Source organism: Vanacampus margaritifer, chromosome 6 (assembly GCF_051991255.1).
Source record: "Vanacampus margaritifer isolate UIUO_Vmar chromosome 6, RoL_Vmar_1.0, whole genome shotgun sequence".
NCBI lineage: Eukaryota > Metazoa > Chordata > Actinopteri > Syngnathiformes > Syngnathidae > Vanacampus > Vanacampus margaritifer.
In genome coordinates, this window is record NC_135437.1 from 23,171,524 (window position 1) to 23,189,682 (window position 18,159).

Below are 18,159 nucleotides of genomic sequence, written 5' to 3' on the forward strand. Positions count from 1 at the left end.
TTTCAAGGTCCACAGAAAAATATGTGTTTGGACTATGGAAACGCACATACTACCAAATGAAAGATTGGACTCTCATCTTTCATCAGAAAAAAAAGTTTGTTTCTACCTTATTCCGTTTTTCAGTAATCAACAATAGAAAATGGTTAGTTTCACCTCTGTTTAAAAAAAACCGTCTTTTGACGTCTTTGGCACTCCATAGGATTTTACTAAACGTTATTTAACGTTTTTGGCAGTCAAAGAGTTAAGGTTAAAAATGAGTAATGTCAGTAAGTCGCACCAAGGATAAAGCTGTTCTGGTGACTGTGCCTCTTTGTATTGATTTAAAAGCAATAAATATCTTACAGCCAATATTCTTACGAAGACTATGACCCATGCACTTGATTTTAAAAGGAGGCCGATGAGTCATTCAAGGTCTCTCCACCAGCAAGATGACCCTTTCTTTGAAAGGGAAGTTCTTTATCTGTGACTTCAGATCTTCCACTCACTCGTCTCGTAATGAAAAGTGCACACAGGAGCTGACATCAAAAAAAGGTATATTCCCATAATGTGTCTCAGAACCTTTTGTTTTCTTTTATTTCCCATGCATAGTTTGGACAAGCTTGTAGTGGAAATGAAATATATGAAAATAAAAAATAGAGGTTTGACATTCATTGTGGTTTTTTACATCTGAGAAAAAATAAAGTGGTAGGGTCAATACAACAATGTATCTTTTTTTTTTTATAGGGAAAAGTGCTGCATAAAATAAATACAGTTACAGGAAAAATCCCTAAAATAACAAATTTGAAACAGTGCAATAAAATGGGACGAAGACCAATAAAATTCCAGCACTTCACAACCTGACAAGATTCTTACTTTGTGTGAGCTGTCTCTCTGTAACTGTGATCTATTTTAATGTAGATAAGATTAAAAGATGCCAAAAAATCACTTAGAAGTTTGATGGGGCTTTATAGAAATATTTTAACTCTTGTGTTGGATGAAATGCAGCAAAACAGAAAATTAACCCAGTGGGAAAATTATTAAAGTGGGCTCCAGTTTCAGTCTCAACATCACATACAAACAGACAACAACATGGCATAATGTTTTTCACGCGAGCAGGTGTGAGTTAATGAGATTAAGATAAATCCCAGCATCCGCAAAATACCCGAAAGTGGCTAAATCAAAACCTCCTCATATCCCAATGAAGCATGTCATGTCAATCTTTCCACCCACTTTTCTCCATCTCAGGGGGGGGGGGGCGGCCATTTTGTCAGTTGTTCACCTGTTTTCTGAAGCTGATCCATGAGCCCTGAGCAACTGTGATGTCAGAAAGTGGCAAAATGGCTGCCCTCTGAGGTGGATAAAACGGGTGGACTTTGCTGCTTAACTCATATTCCACAAACACAATATCAGGGATGTGATTTGACCAAAGTGAAATTATCTGAAAATTTAGCCGGGGGTCTGGGGGCCGCTGGCACCCAGCTAGGTCCAGGTATGCTTTTTAAGTACTTTCAATGCACTCACATGACAAAGAAATAGACAAAACAACAGCATAAATTTCCAATGTATATTGAACTATCCCATATAAAATGGCAGTTTTAGTCAACTCAAAATCAGTCACATTCAAAAACATTGGACTGCCTTTGCTTTTAAAAACTATCACTGAGAATATCATCATATCTAACTCATGTGATTACTAAGTTAACATAAATAATGTTGAAGAGTTCAAATTTCATGAACAAATAATTGTATCATGACCAAATGAAAAGTAACTCATATTAGAGCATACCACAAATGTCTTTGTTATAGCAGAAGATGTTATCTGTTGGAGTCATGTGCATACACAATGAACTATAAAACAAAACAAACAAAAAAAAAAAATCGGAATTTTTTTTTTTTGGAGGGACATAAAAAAAGCGGAATTCCGCGATTTAGCGGAAAAATCACATCCCTGACAATATTCATCGGAATACTGTTTTTAGACTGGTGGATCTGCATAGAACATCTTATTGTAAATCATTTTTTGGGGGTTGACCTGCACTTTAAATGAGTGGCAACCAGATTTATTCAGCACTAAAAATGAAAGTGCACAGACACATGAAACATACATTTAATGTTGTTCCTTGAAATTGGAATGTCTGATTAGTACAATATTACAATGTTTTTTTTTGTTTTTTTTTTAACATTATAGAACAATTGGCTTTCAGACACCTCCAATTGAATAGTTTATAGTCATGTTGGTCAAAAAATGCTTACGAGATGGATCAAATTCAACACTCTTGACGTTTCCAATTAGAATTCTATCTCGGATCTGATGAAATGAAATGAGGTCTTCTATATCTGCACTGCAACGGCAATGTGATAGTGCTGCTTGTGCATGACAAATAGCAAATAAAATGAACGGTTCACGCGGACTCTCACCCAACAAGTTATTGTATAATGATGTGCTTCCTGTAGCGCGTGAGGTGCTGCAATGAGACTTGACAATTATTTTTCCCCCCAACAGAAACAATCACTATAATGAACAACACATTCGAATGTATATTGAATGGCATTGGGTTGATATCACTTCATATTACACATAAAAGACAAGAGAGAAAAGTAAAGTGTGAGCTCTTTGAGGTCAAAATAAAGCCAGAATGAAACAATTGATCTTGTATAGCTTAAGGTCTGGAAGGCGACTTCATTGCTATCACAGTAAAATATACTATCTGAAGTCATAAGTGACAATTGGATCAACTCGTGCTATTAAGCCACAAGTAGATTAATCAAATATCTTTTTTTTTTTTAATGTCACGATCGGATAGACTACAATAACAGAAGACAAAAATTATAGTATGGGGAAAAAAAAAATTCAGTGTAGTTCGAGGGAGAAGACATTAGATATCGACACAAAAAAACCACTTCAACACACCCAGAGCCACACAGTTCCTTCAAACAGCATGAAAATAAAGCAAATAACAAATAAAAAATACTCTTCCACAATATGTAGGTAGTTTTCTGTTGACGTGAAATCAGTGAGGACTAGAAGATAAATATTTCACATTTGTCTCCCCCTTGCATTTGAAGAGAAAAAAAAAATTGCATGAAAGAAAAGATGTCAATTTTAAAATATCCTTCACTAATTAGTAACATTTCATACCACGTTTTTTTTCTTTTTTTCTTAACAAAAAATGCCTTATAGCTTCTTCTAAGTAAGCGTAAAAGAGCCAGTGTTGAACCCAAATGTATTATAGAATTCTTTTTTTTAGACATCATAGACTATGCACAGATAAGAAAAAACATTACACATGATCAAGTCTTTTCCATACAAGAGATTATTCCTCTCTTTAGGTCTGGACTGACGTGAAAAGACTGAAGATTTGCCAAAACCAGCGTCGTCGTTACTCTACGATCATTAGTCAACTGTCAGAACGTAACGACCACGGTTATCAACAACTCGGACAGAATGAGGTCGTTCACATGGAACATTTTAACGTCCCGCGATGCAAAACATTGACAAGTGGTTGGTGTTCAATTTGGGACAAGAAAGTGACCTAGGGGACGGAGGCACACTTTAGTGCGCAGGTAGACGTTATACGGGTCTCAGCTCAAAGTGTTGCTTACCAACGGGAGAGGAATCATCGGTGAGTAACATGACTGGCAACTTCTGCAAACGGACATCAGGCCCTGCCGATGAGTAACAGCAGAAAGGGTGCATGGGATCTGATTGAGGAGGAGAACGAGGATGAAGGCTCACTTGACATGTTCAGCACTGTGCGAGGAACAGTAGTATTTTTTGTGAGCTATGAACGTGGAGAGGCTGCTGAACTTAATATTGCACAGCCTACAGTAGCGGGCGTTACCGTTCTGGATCGGGGAGATGACGGGGGTTTTGGGACTGGGGGTGGCTGCAGGCAGGGGTGCGGGGAGGGCGTGGGAGGCAACAGCTGGCGAAGTCTTGTCTGGAAGGAGGGACATCCCGACTGCTTCTCTTCGCTGGTCAGGCACAGGTGACAAAGTTAGAGGGGGAGCCCTTGAGGGGGAAACGGGTTGAGGTGAACTCGCCGATGGGGATCGACCCTCACCTGATGGACTGCAAATTATCAGAGGGGAGGAGGGAGACGTCTGCCCATTGATACTATCTCTGTGAACGCGAGAGAGCAATTTTGACGGGCTACTGCCATCTCTCGGACTAAGGCTTGGGCTGGGACTAACTCTGCTGCCTGGCTGAGGTTGAGCCTCTTGGGGCGACTGAATAGATACAAGCAAGCCATGGACGGTCTTGAAGTGCTCCATGAGGTCACATGTGATGGGCTTGTTGGGACAATACGGACAAACCATGTGAGAAGAAGCCGTGCTAACGCCTTTGGCACCTGCCCGTGGGGTGGCCGCATCAGGGGGCGATGTGGCATCAGACGCAGTTAAGGCTGAGGTGCGAGGACTGCTTGACGAGCCTTGCGCCTGGGTCACCCAGTCTGCCGGGAGAGCTTTGGCTTCCACGGGATGGAGAAGATCTTGGCGCTCCTGGTGAGATTTGCTTTTGGGAGAGGTAGAAGCCGACCTCTTGAGCCTGTGGAGCTGCAAGGTGTGCTGCTGGAGGGTTGTGGCAGGGCAATAGTAGGTTTTATGAGCCAAGTAATTCTCAATGCTATTGAAGCTGATGCTGCAGGCGGTGCACTTATGGTAGTCGGTGAGCGGCAAGGCAGGAAGAATACTGCTGGCGCCGTGTTGAGGGACTTCTTTCAGGCGGGGCCTCTTGCTCAGATCAATCGGACCGTCGGCTTCAGGGCTGGAAGGAGAAACCTCTTGTTTCACCGCCAGGCCGAGGACAGAAGGAGATGGAGCAGAAGCGGAAGCGGCAACTGTGGCAGCGGCGGCGGCAGCCGCTAAGGCTTCTGTCCGCGCCATGTGAATTTCATACATCTTCTTCCTTTTGCGGGTTCGAATGGGCTGAGGATGAAAGGCTGCTGTGGTGGTTGCCTTTGCCATGTGGGTGGCTCGCTGGTTGGATGGGTCGTGCCGCGATGCGCAGTAGAAGCGTTTGTGGACAGTGTAGTTTTCGTGGCGGCTGAAGCGAATGTTGCAGGCCTTGCAGAAGGTTCTGTTGGGGTCATCTTCAAGGTCTTCAGCAGATCCGCTGGCAGGGCTCTGGCTGCCTTCGCTCGCTCGTCCTCCTCTGCCGCCTACGCCCTCACCTTCTGAAGAGGACGATATTCCTTCCCGGCCTGTAGGACTTTCGGTCTTCACCAACGCTTTCCTGGTTTCTGCTGCGCCACTATCCGCCGCAAGTTCGGATTCAGAAGGCGAGGCGGAGGCTGCTCGGCTCACTGCTACATCATGGGGAGATGCTGATGAGTCTTGTGCCTTGCTGGACGGGACGGTGGCAGGGGAAGTTTCTCTTGTCGATCCAGGCTCTGAAGCTGAGGTTGCACCTTCTCCGTGGTGCCTACTAGAGCAGTAAAGCCTCTTGTGTGCATAGAAATTGTTGATATTGTTGAATGTAATATCACACTCAAAGCAGGTGGCTCCTTTGAGAGGAGGAGTTGCTGTGGGGTCAGTCGGTGCAGAGGGGAAGAAGGTGGCCGCGTTAGTCTGGGGCATTGTCTGACCCTGCTTCAGACGGCTGTGAACCATCTCAGACATTTTAGCCAGGATCTCGGAGGCCTGAGGCAAAATGGCTGTTTCAGGGTTAAACATGTACTGAGGCAAAAACATCGACCCACCAGGGAAAACTGAGCCAGCACCACCTATATGACTCGGGCTACAACCAGGAGTAGGACTGGCTGGTTCTGCTTTCACTGCTGTGGTGGCAGGACTCTTTGAAGAATTGGATGTCTGACAAATGGAGTTGGTAGTTTGCTTCTCATTTGTCTTCTCCTCTGCTTTCTCATCAGCCTCCTCGCCATCCTCCTTGAAGTCCATCTGACGTTCTTCCGTCTCAGATTCCGAATGAGGTTCTTCTTTGATTTGGAGGGTGGCGGTTTGGGCATCAGGAGGACTGCAGCCACGTGGAGTTGCGGAGCCCCCGTTAGCACCCGGGCTGGAGGAATCTGACTTGGGGACGCAGCCTAGGGGCTCACCCTCTGGCGTAGATGACTGAAGCTGGTCGACAGATGATGGGGTGCTTTGACGAGGGGTGGGGCTCCTTTCAGCAGGGACTCTCACTTCCAGGTGGGTTCGTACATGCTGCTGCAACTGCGACGGAGAATCCGAGTTGTGGCCGCAGACTTGACACTTCAGCACTACGCCGGAGTCTCCTGGGCTGAGAACTGATCAAGAGAAAATATGTTAATTCAGGCACTTAATTAGTTTGTTAACTCTTTGACTGCCAAAAACGTTATATAACGTTTAGTAAAATCATATGGAGGAGTGCCAAAGACGTTAAAAGACGTTTTTTTTAAAACAGAGGTGAAACTAACCATTTTCTATTGTTGATTACTGAAAAACGGAATAAGGTAGAAACAAACTTTTTTTTCTGATGAAAGATGAGAGTCCAATCTTTCATTTGGTAGTATGTGTGTTTCCATAGTCCAAACACATAATTTTCTGTGGACCTTGAAAGATCAGTCAAAAATGCTTAAATCGGCTGGCACCCATGGCATCCCTTTTCTGAAAACGTCTGGCAGTCAAAGAGTTAATTATCCCCCTTTTATTAACTCATTGACTGCAGTGGACGTTTCTATTTGTCAAATGGAATCTGACCGTTTACTACAACCGACATTGTGTTTTTGTACAGTTGCAGAATGGGGTCACATGACCTTAACTGTCTGTCTACTCTTTGTTCTGGAAGATTCTGTGGTTATGTTGTCACGGAGCACCTATTACATCTGTGGGTCAATCAAAATGCTCTCAAACAGCTGGGAATACGCACACCTCTGCTCGGAAAACATCTGGCAGGCAGTGAGTTAACTGTTGAGTATAAAGATGAGGCGGGCCTTAATTTTCCTTCATTTGATGAAGAAATGTAACAATCAATCTCCTCTCTGTATTAACAACATTGCTACATTGAACAGATATGTCTGCATGCACTTCCCACAGCTGATGTGATATTACTCTTGTCGAGACTGCACACTAGTGGAGAGTGTCCCTGCTGGTTGCAAACAAGTACTCCACTCTTTCTTTTATTACAGTGTCCTTGGATATTCAAAAATGAAGCAGATAACTCTAAACCTGAGGCTTTACTATTTATATAAGAGAAACGCTTCCATGTTAGTCTTTTTCAAAGACCCCATTGCTCTGCCCCTGGAATTTTTAGCTACACTCCTCATTAGCCTCTTGACCAAGGAGGTGTAGGAGAATCGCAACTACATGCTGCAGGGCTGCGAATGTTCTCTCATTAATCCCCCCCCCCCCTTTTCAACTCTTTTTGTACCTTTGCCAAATTTGAGGCAGATGTTTTTTTTAAATGGGTAACTTGAAATAGAGTTTTGGATTAAGTAATTAATTTGTTATTCATTAATTGTTTAATAATACAAATATTTTTAATTAAGATATCAATCAGAATTTTTTTTATTTATTTATGTACTGTATGAACCTGATAGCTACAATCTCATGCCATTTTAAGGGATCCTGGTTACTTCTAGCATAATCTAGGGCATAGGTCACCAATATTTTTTTTAACTGAGGGCCCTATTTTTGTAGACAGGAGCCCATGCACATCTTCATTTTTGCGCCGCAGCCTAGTCTAGTTTAGCGTGTTTGCATGCCCCAGGCAAACCTCACAATTTGGTTACAGAAAGTATAATAGATTTTAGACCAGGTGAAACCAGGTCGAGTTGTAGTGCATTTTCAGCTAAATTCCCATAGCCATTCACCAAATGAAATACAGACGCTCCCCTACTTACGAACATTCGAGTTGCGAACAACGGTACATACGAACATTTCTGCGCGTGCAGTATGTCGAAAAATGTTTGGAAAGAAATGCTGTAAGTTAGATTTTGTATTGCGCGTAGTGCTTCTTTCCGCCGCTAATACCGACGATTGGCGCTGTGAGAGCTCATTGGAGGCTGAGCAACGTGGCGAGGAGGAGGAGGAGGAAGAAAACGCCGGTCCCCATGAAGCAGGAAATAACTTTTGAAGCCGATTCCAGCGACGACGAAGAATCTCTCATGATATAAAATCCTTCTCTTCCTCCTCCTCCATCATCTCCTTAAGCATCGAGTACATCTTCCAAAAGTAAGTTAAACTTCATTTTATTTATCTTATTACGTACATGTACATACTGTGTGTGTGTGTCTCGCTCTCTCTCTCTAACATACATAGTACAGTACAGTACTGTACGTATTCTCTCCATTTTATTAAAAGTTTTTTTCAGTACAAACCAATGCAGGTTACTTGTACAAGCCTTAAACATACTTATATAAACCTTCAATATACTTATATAGGCTTTAAACATAAATTATAATACAAAATATAGCACTGAAGCAACTTACGAACAAATTCACCTTCCGAACGATCGTCCGGAACGTAACTCGTTCGTAAGGTGGGGAGCGTCTGTACACTTTTTCACACCAGTTACCAAGTTTCCTCAGAATATTTTTTTTGCCCGAACTGGTAGACTTTATTAGTGAAGATGTTGCAAATCACTATTGCTAAAGCAACTCTGACACAATGTATATGTTTGCTAGGCTTTTCACTTCACAACAGAAAATAAAATACCGTTAATGATTGATTCTAACAATGGTTGAAATTTCTTCATATGACCGTATTCGTCATAATGGTCCTAAGACATTACACATCAGATCTTACAAGTCCATGAGGTACTGTTTGTGAGATTTTTCCAACAATCGTGTGACTGACCTGTGGACAAGGGCAATTTCGGCAGGCCTGGCCCTGGAGAGTAGACCTCACTGCGAGATCCAGGCTGGCAAACCATGTGGCTCGTAACCAAATGGCTGTAGAGAATATCCCTCGTGGTCGAGACAAATCCACAGCCATGGCACACCCCGTTCAGCGTGTCGGTGTGGACCTTCAAATGGCGCTCACAGTTCGCTTTTGTGGTGAAGGCAGACAGGCAGATGAGACAGACAAATGGGCGCTCACCTGTGAGAGAGAACAGGAACGTAAAATGAGTCAGCCGGACAAAATTGTTGCTGAGCTTAACTCCTCGTGGATGACAAGTCTCTGTTTTGTTCTCACCGCTATGTGTGCGCATGTGAATCTCCAGTGAACTTGCGCTCGGGCAACTCTTGTTACACTGAGGAAAGGGGCAGATGCGTTCATTGGGATAGGACTCCTTGGGTTTGTCTTGTGGTGGGGACGAGGCTGCGGCCGGCTGTTTCTGTCGGCTGGCGCAGTAGTACATGAGGTGGGCTTGCAGGTTCCTTTCACTTCTGTACCAAATCCCGCAGTCTTTGCACGGGAAAATGTCCTCTGAACACAGACACAGCAACATGCATTCCGTTGAGTTGCTTAAAAATGCCTATGAAATGTCTTATTTGCAGCAGTTGCTGGATGTGTAATCGTCTAAGAGAATTTCTATAAAGTTAAGTTTAGCTACGAATATACTATGCAAAGGCAAGTAAGTACTAATGTCAAACTTAACTGCCTAAACTGATACTGGACCCGCAACGCCACCATGTGGCTAAAGTGAATATCACTACAGGTACTTGAAAAAAAAAAAAAAACCGTTAAATATGCCTATTGCAGAATGTGTAAGAATAGAATGAGATAAAAATTCTAAAAAAGGTAGCGCAATTCGAATTGTAATATCTTAATGGCATTAAAATGACACTCACTATTGACAACAGCAGTAGCCAAGATTGCAGCCATGCCCGCTTGCTGTGGGAGGAGCTGGATCTCTGTGTGGAGGGCTGCAGGATACAGAGGCTCCTCTTTTACCACAGATGTTTTAGGAGTGACTATGTTGAGGAGAGGTGAACCCCTGGCGACAGGGGAGGAAGGTTTTGGAGGAAGCAGTGTAGAGGCCAGGAGGCGTTCTGCTACAAAAATGTCACTGGTCACCTTACAGAATAACTCTTCACCTGAAAACACACAGTCAGGACGTAAGAGTAAATAACTGTGACATCTTATCATTTGTATTTATTGTTCCCATTAAAGTCATGTTAAAAAATTACCTTTGCAACATGTTCTTTGCGCCCTCACTAGTCTAAACATTTCAGGGGGCGGCCATTTTGCTACTTGCCAACTTAAAATGGCATCACAGTTGCTCAGGTGAGCTTTGACAGTCTGTGATGTCATTTTCAGTTGACAGCAAGTGGCAAAATGGCTGCCCCTTGAGATGGATACAAATATATATGTGACCTCACTAGTCTATCACATTTGTGGAATATGAGTTATGAAGCAAAATCCAGCCGTTTTTATCCATCTCAGGCGGCGGTTATTTTGCCACTTGCCCAAGACTCAGTCGGCAACCAATCACAGCTCACCTGCTTCCTGAAGCTGAGCTGTGATTGGTTGTTACCAGAGACCTGAGCAACTGTGATGCCATTTTCACTCGACAGCAAGTTGTAAAATGGCCGCCTTCTGATACTGATAAAAACTGCTGGATTTTGCTGCTCAACTCATATTCCACTAATGCAATATTAACCCGAATACTGTATTTACTAGTGGGGCTGCATAGAACATATTATTGTCAAGAATTTTTGGGGGGGTTTGACGTCCCCTTTAACTCATGTTCCACAAAAGTAATGTTAACTACAATGTCGTGTTTGGACTGGCCATGTTATTTTAAAGAACATTTTTGACTCAACTTCCACTTTGATATATGCAGGGATGTGATTTGACCAAAGTGAAATTATCTGAAAATTTAGCCGGGGCTCTGGGGGCCGCTGGCACCCAGCTAGGTCCAGGGCAGTGCCCTGGTTGGGGGACATGGGGGGCAAAGCCCCCCGGAGCTCATGGGTTTTCCGTGTTTTTAAGTACTTTCAATGCACTCACATGACAAAGAAATAGACAAAACAACAGCATAAATTTTCAATGTATATTGAACTATCCCATATAAAAGTTTTAGTCAACTCAAAATCAGTCACATTCAAAAACATTGGACTGCCTTTGCTTTTAAAAACTATCACTGAGAATATCATCATATCTAACTAATGTGATTACTAAGTTAACACATAAATAATGTTGAAGAGTTCAAATTTCATGAACAAATAATTGTATCATGACCAAATGAAAAGTAACTCATATTAGAGCATACCACAAATGTCTTTGTTATAGCAGAAGATGTTATCTGTCGGAGTCATGTGCATACACAATGAACTACTAAAAAAAAAAAAAAAAAAAAAAAAATCGGATTTTTTTTTTTGGGGGGGGAGATAAAAAAAGCGGAATTCCGCGAGATAGTGGAAAAATCACATCCCTGTATATGGCATGCAGTGGAGCTCTAGTGAGTCAAAAGCTTCTATGAGTGGGTACAGTCTCACCTTGGCTGTAGATCGTACAGTTGGCCTCTGATGGGTTAGTGGTCAATGAAAGACAGGTCAACCAACAATCTGGATTATCACACACCAAGGTCCAATTGGAATTCTATATAAAAACAGATGCATAGTTGATTATTAATTATTTATATATTGCCAGATTTGCACATATACAGTAGCCAGTAATTGATCATGCCTAACAAACGACTATAAAATGGATAAAAGATGCCCGTAAAGCAGGACATACAGCAATACCAAAAGCATTAGTCATTGAATTATTCCCACAGTGAGGAAATAGAAGCTGAACAAAACAATAAAGAGAGATTGGGAGACGAATGAAAAATGCTGAGATCTGAGGAACAGAAAGTCAGATACAAAAGGAAGACAAAAAGGAACCATTCCGCTATCCGTCATCATCGTCATGATATGATCGATCCCTGTCAGTGGTACTACCGAGGATTTGGTACCCAGTTAAAAAAAAAATAAAAAAATAAAAATTACTTTGGAGCTCACCACTTAATCCACAAATTGAAAAGTGCCATGGACAGTCATAGGCTCTTAAAATCAATATCACTTTTGCTGATCCTTGTGGATGAATTGGAACTCAGCAGCTATGCTTGTAACAGACAAGCTCTTGCAGACATGATAGTATAATAATGCACCTTTTTTTTATCAATGCAGCGGGCCAGTGCATTCATTCATAAATAGGTGGTACTTGCAGTGATGTTTAATAGCCAGTTGGGGGTAGCATTGCTTCAACATTATGTCACAAGAAATAGCAGGAGAGTCTTATTTTGTTTCATCATAGACACATTCTGATGAAAGGATGACAATATATTTTTTTAATCATATACATTTAAAACTTTTTAGATTGGAAATTTGGTTCCCTTGTGTGCAATTAATACAACTTTCGATTACTTATGTTATATTTATAAGCTAGATGCGATTTCTAAGTAACCAGTGCATTTAAAGTTTTTAGGGTATGAGTGAAAATGAATCTCCTAGTAATATGAAGATGTTTATTTGTCTCAAATGTAGCGGAAAAGGCCTAGATTCCTAAACCTGTTGCAAGCTTAAACCCTGATATAAAAGTCTTGTGTACATGTTGTGAAATAACAGTGATAAGAAAAACATAAGACATGTCGAACTGAAACACCTGACAAAGATGAAAATTATGCGTGGGATTGTTTGGGATGGGAAGAAGAGCGGGAAGAGTGGAAGAAGCTTCTCATTCTGTTCTCCAATCGAGTTGGAGGCCGAGCGTATTGTATTTCACGGGGAATTGAAGCTGATGGGACGATACGACCGCTTTTGTTTTAATTTGTAACCCAATGCTGGAGCCGTCTGAGTCGTAAGTACTTCTAATTTGTTTCAGACTAATTCATCATGGCCACAACTTTGGAATTCACCATGATAGGGCAATTGGGAGAGCTCAGTAGCACGCCAGAGGGAAAAACAAACACAAAGCCATACACACGCATAAAAAGCAACAAATTGAGCTTCTAATGAACTTAAATCGAGAAGTAAAAATCTCAACGCGATGACTGCTTATCTCTAAGTTGATTGAATGACGGCGTTCATCATTTGTACAGTACATGCAAACAAATGAAGACATAAGGTTATTACAGTAGAAATTGGTATCAGGGTTAACATTTTACACGAATAGCTACAGATTCGCAGACATTGTTTCCAGCAAGATAATGGGAATTAGAGGCGTAGGGTCAGATCCTACTTTGTGCGCGCGTGTAATTAACCAGGCCTAGAGAGATGTGAATGAGTTAAGGAGAATGGAGAGGCCATTGAACTGCTTGAAAAGGCTTTTTTTTACCTGTCCTGTCACTCAATGGCCACACATGAAAAACAGGTTAGGATTTGGGGGGACAAAATTCTAATTGTTTGCGGAAGTGTTACATTTTTAAGCCTATAAAAAAACTATTCAAATAAAGTTTACATTGACAGACAAAGCTACGTCCGTCAGTGCTTAGTCCATCTTTTTTTTTTTTTAAATTTTAAGTTTCTCGTCATTCGTCAGCACAACGAGTGTCCGTCAGTGACGTAGTGACGGGCAGTCCATCAGTATAGCCTACTGCTGGGAATGTCCATCTTTGCAAGAATGTTTCCTATAGTTGTCAATGGTCATGTCCTCTTTTGGACTAATAAAATAGTATCCAATAAAGTCTAGCAACGAATGATCGAAATAGCTAGAATGTTTAATGCCATCATATTATTGAGAAGGCAAATTGTTTGAGCATCAGTTTTTCAACAATCCCAGGATGTATTTGTGTTGTATTATCGAATGTCTTTCTTAACATTAACACATCAAAGCCATTCCTCCCAAGTTAGTATGGTTATTCTTTTTAACTTTAGCAGATTTATTATAGTTTCGGAATTTTCATATTAGTTTTTATTTCATTTTGAGTTTTTCGTTTTTTTGTTAGTTGAATTCGTTTTCGGGGCGGTTCTGTTTGTTGTTATTAGTTTTAGTTATTTAAAAAATGCTTAGTTTTAGTTAGCTTCAGTATTAGTTTGCAAAAAAAAAAAAAAAGTGTATTGTGTGCAATATTTAAGAAACACCGTGTTAAAATTTTAAAAAGTATCACATTTCTTTATTGTCGCCGAGGAGCGAGTTATCTGAAGGTGTTTTTCTATTGGCTGCTGCTAGATGACGTCACTTCTGTGTGACACTTTCAAACGTACTTATTCTGGTTAATATCGTAATAAATATACTTAAATAACATTTAAAATCAACCTCAAGGGCTCATGTATTAAAATATAGTTTATTTGAGTTAGCTTTGTAAACGTAAAATGTAATTTCAAGTCAGTTTTTGCTTTTTAAAAAGTATTTTCGTTTTTTATTTTTATTTTGTTAACGAAAATGTTTTTGGAATTTTAGTTTTGAGTTATTTCGTTAGTTTTCAGCAAATAAAATAACCTTGAACTTTAGTAATGACAAACAACCACTTATCAAGTACATTACATTAACTTGCATTAGCATCATTAGCATGAGCAAAACAAACTACCTTAGCAGGTATTACATGGGATACAGTTAATGAAAAATACTGAAGAGCCAGAAGTACTCAATTTGTAGGGTAGCATGTGCTGTCAAAAACTGGCTTCAATGGGTGTCCAAACCTCAAGTGAACTCCATAAAGGTAAATAATGGACAATTCAATGCTAAATACCTTTTTACAGAGAGTATGTGTTGAATTTCCCCATTAACTCTTTGACTGCCAGACGTTTTCAGAAAAGGGATGTCGCCAGTGCCAGCCGATTTAAGCATTTCGACTGATCTTTCAAGGTCCACAGAAAATTATGTGTTTGGACTATGGAAACACACATACTACCAAATGAAAGATTGAACTCTCATCTTTCATCAGAAAAAAAAGTTTGTTTCTACCTTATTCCGTTTCTGAGTAATCAACAATAGAAAATGGTTAGTTTCACCTCTGTTTTGAAACAAACGTCTTTTAACGTCTTTGGCACTCCTCCATAGGATTTTACTAAACGTTATTTAACGTTTTTGGCAGTCAAAGAGTTAAAGGAGTAAAAAATGACCTATACTATTCTATACTGACAACTGAAACACAAGATAGTTGAACTGCAGAGATGCAGCATATATTTCCTTAATATTGCATACCAGGCATTTAAGTTATAATGTTCGATAAACCCACAGATATGAATATTTATTCAATGCCAAGACATTTTCTTGGCTGTCATTTCAACTGTCAATGCAGCCCTCCATCTATCAGTCAGGCCTCTCCGCCACAGCTCCATCTTGGTGGAGAGCGCTGCCTTAAGCCCCATCAGCCGGAGGAGAGTCTTTGAGGCGCAGTCTAAGCCCGGACCCTGGTTCCCTCATGAATATTAACTAGCCTTGAGCCTGGCTTTAATCTGCCTGATCCTCGCACTGCTGCTGCTGAGACGATAGCGAATCTAATTATTTGGTCTGATATTAACCCCTCGCTCCCACAGCCCCACCGCATACACAAAATGCTCACCATCCAATAGCATGTCTTCGCTGTTACGGCCCAAACATTCAAATTTGTATGCCGGCGTAAACACGCACTGACTGTGAACTCTAAGCCACCTTCTCTTACTAACGTCAATTCATGCATCACATTTGTAAGCACACTCAAGCTCGCACGTCTCTCCACCCCCCCCACCCCACCCCCTCCACCTTCAGCACTGCCTACGACACCCTCTCCTTATCAGGGCCCAAAACACCCTCCTCCTTCGCTGATAAAACTTGAATGCAAATGATGCCAGGCTGATTTCATTTCTTCATTTTCTTCCTCCATTCTCTTGTTCACTATCAGAATGCCTCCTTGCTCTCTATCCCTTTCTCGCTCAATCTGTACCAAACTGGAAGATGACGGAAACGGGGATGAGAAGTTTCCTTGAACTCAACTGAACACACTTCTACTTTTCACATTGCCATGTTCCTTGTGCACTCACCTCACTTACTGATTCAACAGGAGGGTCGAGTAAATATGTGGTTTTCATGCGGTTGCTGGCTTCCCCCAAAATGATTGGCATGATATTACTCAGTAATACGATGGTTTGCTTTTTCCACTAAAGGCCTAAATACACCAATCCGCCGTCGGGAGTCGGACAGCGTTGTGCCGACGGCATGCGCCGTCTGATCAGTGTATAAATGACTGTCGTAAAGTCAGATCAAGTTGGAATACGTCGGGGGGCGTTTTCAGCAAATTCGACATGTTGAATCGGCGTCGGGGCATTTGATCACTGTAATTGGCTGTTAGCTAGCGAATCAGCGCACAGTGCAAGAAGAGAAAGTGACGAACGCAGATAAACAGTACTGATAGAAAGCCTGGACCTTTTTTTCCTCACTCATTTTGCGCATCATCACCCTGCTGTACCCTCCGCATGAACGTACAATGTCTGTCTGGACAGAAGATCGGGAAGATGACTTTGTCTCTTTGGTTTAAGAGAGACCGGCATTGTATGATATTATTATTTGCCGACAAAGGTATTGTAAAAACAAAGTATGTTGTGTGTTCCGGTGTTACCATTTCTGTTGAGCATTTTTATGTTCGACTGTTAGTAAACGCAACGCAGGTCTCGCGAGAGGGGAGGGACGTTACGTGCGGGTTACGTTGGCTTTTCCTGCTAGCCTCTCTTAATTTGTATTCTATTTTTACGGTGTCTGCTACGGTCAACAGTGGCGTTTGTCAAGATCAATAAAAGGGTGACATCCCAACCAACATTTGCTGGTGGCGTTCTTGCGAGACGTCTTAGTATGAAAGCCCAACTATGTCATGACATGGGGACGCGACTTTTATACTAGAGAAGTATAACAACTGTTTGTAATTAGTAAAAGTAATCGGTATGAATTGTTTACGCTTTCCCGCCCCCATAAAGAGGTTTCCGGTTGCCTTTAGGAATAATGACGACCGCCGCTGATGGTATGGAGGGGAATTATTTCTCACGCATGCGCTGAAGATACGTAATAGTCAGGGTCGGTGCGGTGTGTTTTTATGTATTTTTTCTTCATAACGTGCCAACGTCTGGGCCGATGCCACAGGGGGTAGGCCCGACGTCGGATTGGTGTATCTAGGCCTTTACACTTCCAATTCCAACATATCAAACTTAATTTTGTGCTAGCAGTGCTTCCCCAAGTATTCCCTGTTGAAAAGCATCAAAGCACAAAACCCTCTTTTAAATACAGCGGCCTCCATCATTTTTACAGTGTAAATTAGCGGCTCTTAGAATCTTAGAAAGTAAGGCCCCAAAGTGTTGCATTGTTACTCTATTGCCCATTTGTCCCTCTGAAAGTCTCAATATTAAAACACTTTATCATAATCTTTTAACAAGCATTACTGATATAACTTTCTGAATCCAAAATGGTATTGCTCAGGTAAAAAAAAAAGGTGTATGTATGTCACAATGGTTTACTTGATACTTTCCATAAAACCCGAAACAGGTGGTTATGGAAACAGAGAGAGTAGCCTTGTCATCGAATCTGGCTCTTTTCACCTGACTCCCATCACTCACTGACTCCCTCAACTCTATATTTATAGAGCACTTTAAAACAACCACTATTTTCTTAAGATGGAACCCAGGAGCAGCAGATACAATGAAAACAGCAGAGGCTTCAGAATTGAACCCAGTGGAACGCCATGCATTCCGTTATACATGTTTATTCGTATTGCACATCGTCCGATCGATTTCTTTTTTTGCTCGACAACACAGTATGAGTAAGGATAAGTGATTACAATAATAAAGAAATCTCACGAGGTACCATCGCAACAGCAACAAGTCGACTATTCAGCACACCAAATTCCTTACAGCAACTGCAGCCAATGATGGCTGAGGGGGGTGTATCATCACGAAACATTTGAGTCAGGTGTGCGTCTTGACCTCCACTGAACACCTGAGAGCTAAGACTGACTCGGCGATCGAACCCAGGTTAAGAACTACTGATTTAGACAGACGTGGTGATTGAATACACACCTGATAAAGACGTTTGGCTGGAGTGGACTTTAATCATAAACATCCACAAAAATTCCAATAATGAAAAGTAAGCTTTTGCTGTGTCTAGAAGGGCTGCCCATTCCCTGCACCCTGAGGCATCTACAGTCGATTTCAGGATGCCACATGCTCTGGACTAAAGACAAAACAATTTGGACAAGCATCAAGAAGTCCAGATAAGCACATGACTCTTGGTTTGAGGACACGTCGATGACCTTGGCGAAGGTAACGTTTACTCCTGTGATTGTGGCATTTATTCTTACAACTCATTTCCAACTTGCACTCTGACTATTTTCTTGCAATGAAATGTATTTTCCAGGGTCATCCA

General features: G+C 41.5%; 1 protein-coding gene across 1 annotated transcript in view; it reads right to left on the reverse strand.

Annotated features, from left to right (window-relative positions):
- Positions 1-542: 542 nt before the first annotated feature.
- zfpm1 (zinc finger protein, FOG family member 1) overlaps positions 543-18,159 on the reverse strand; it is a 104,717-nt gene continuing 87,100 nt past the window's right edge. Inside the window, exons 5-10 of the mRNA XM_077568518.1 lie at positions 11,346-11,448; positions 9,696-9,941; positions 9,097-9,330; positions 8,758-9,000; positions 3,822-6,227; positions 543-3,681 (exon numbers count right to left, since the gene is read on the reverse strand). Of these exons, the coding sequence (XP_077424644.1) occupies positions 3,551-3,681; positions 3,822-6,227; positions 8,758-9,000; positions 9,097-9,330; positions 9,696-9,941; positions 11,346-11,448 (3,363 nt within the window). The 3' untranslated portion in view covers positions 543-3,550. The remainder of the gene's footprint in view (positions 3,682-3,821; positions 6,228-8,757; positions 9,001-9,096; positions 9,331-9,695; positions 9,942-11,345; positions 11,449-18,159) is intronic.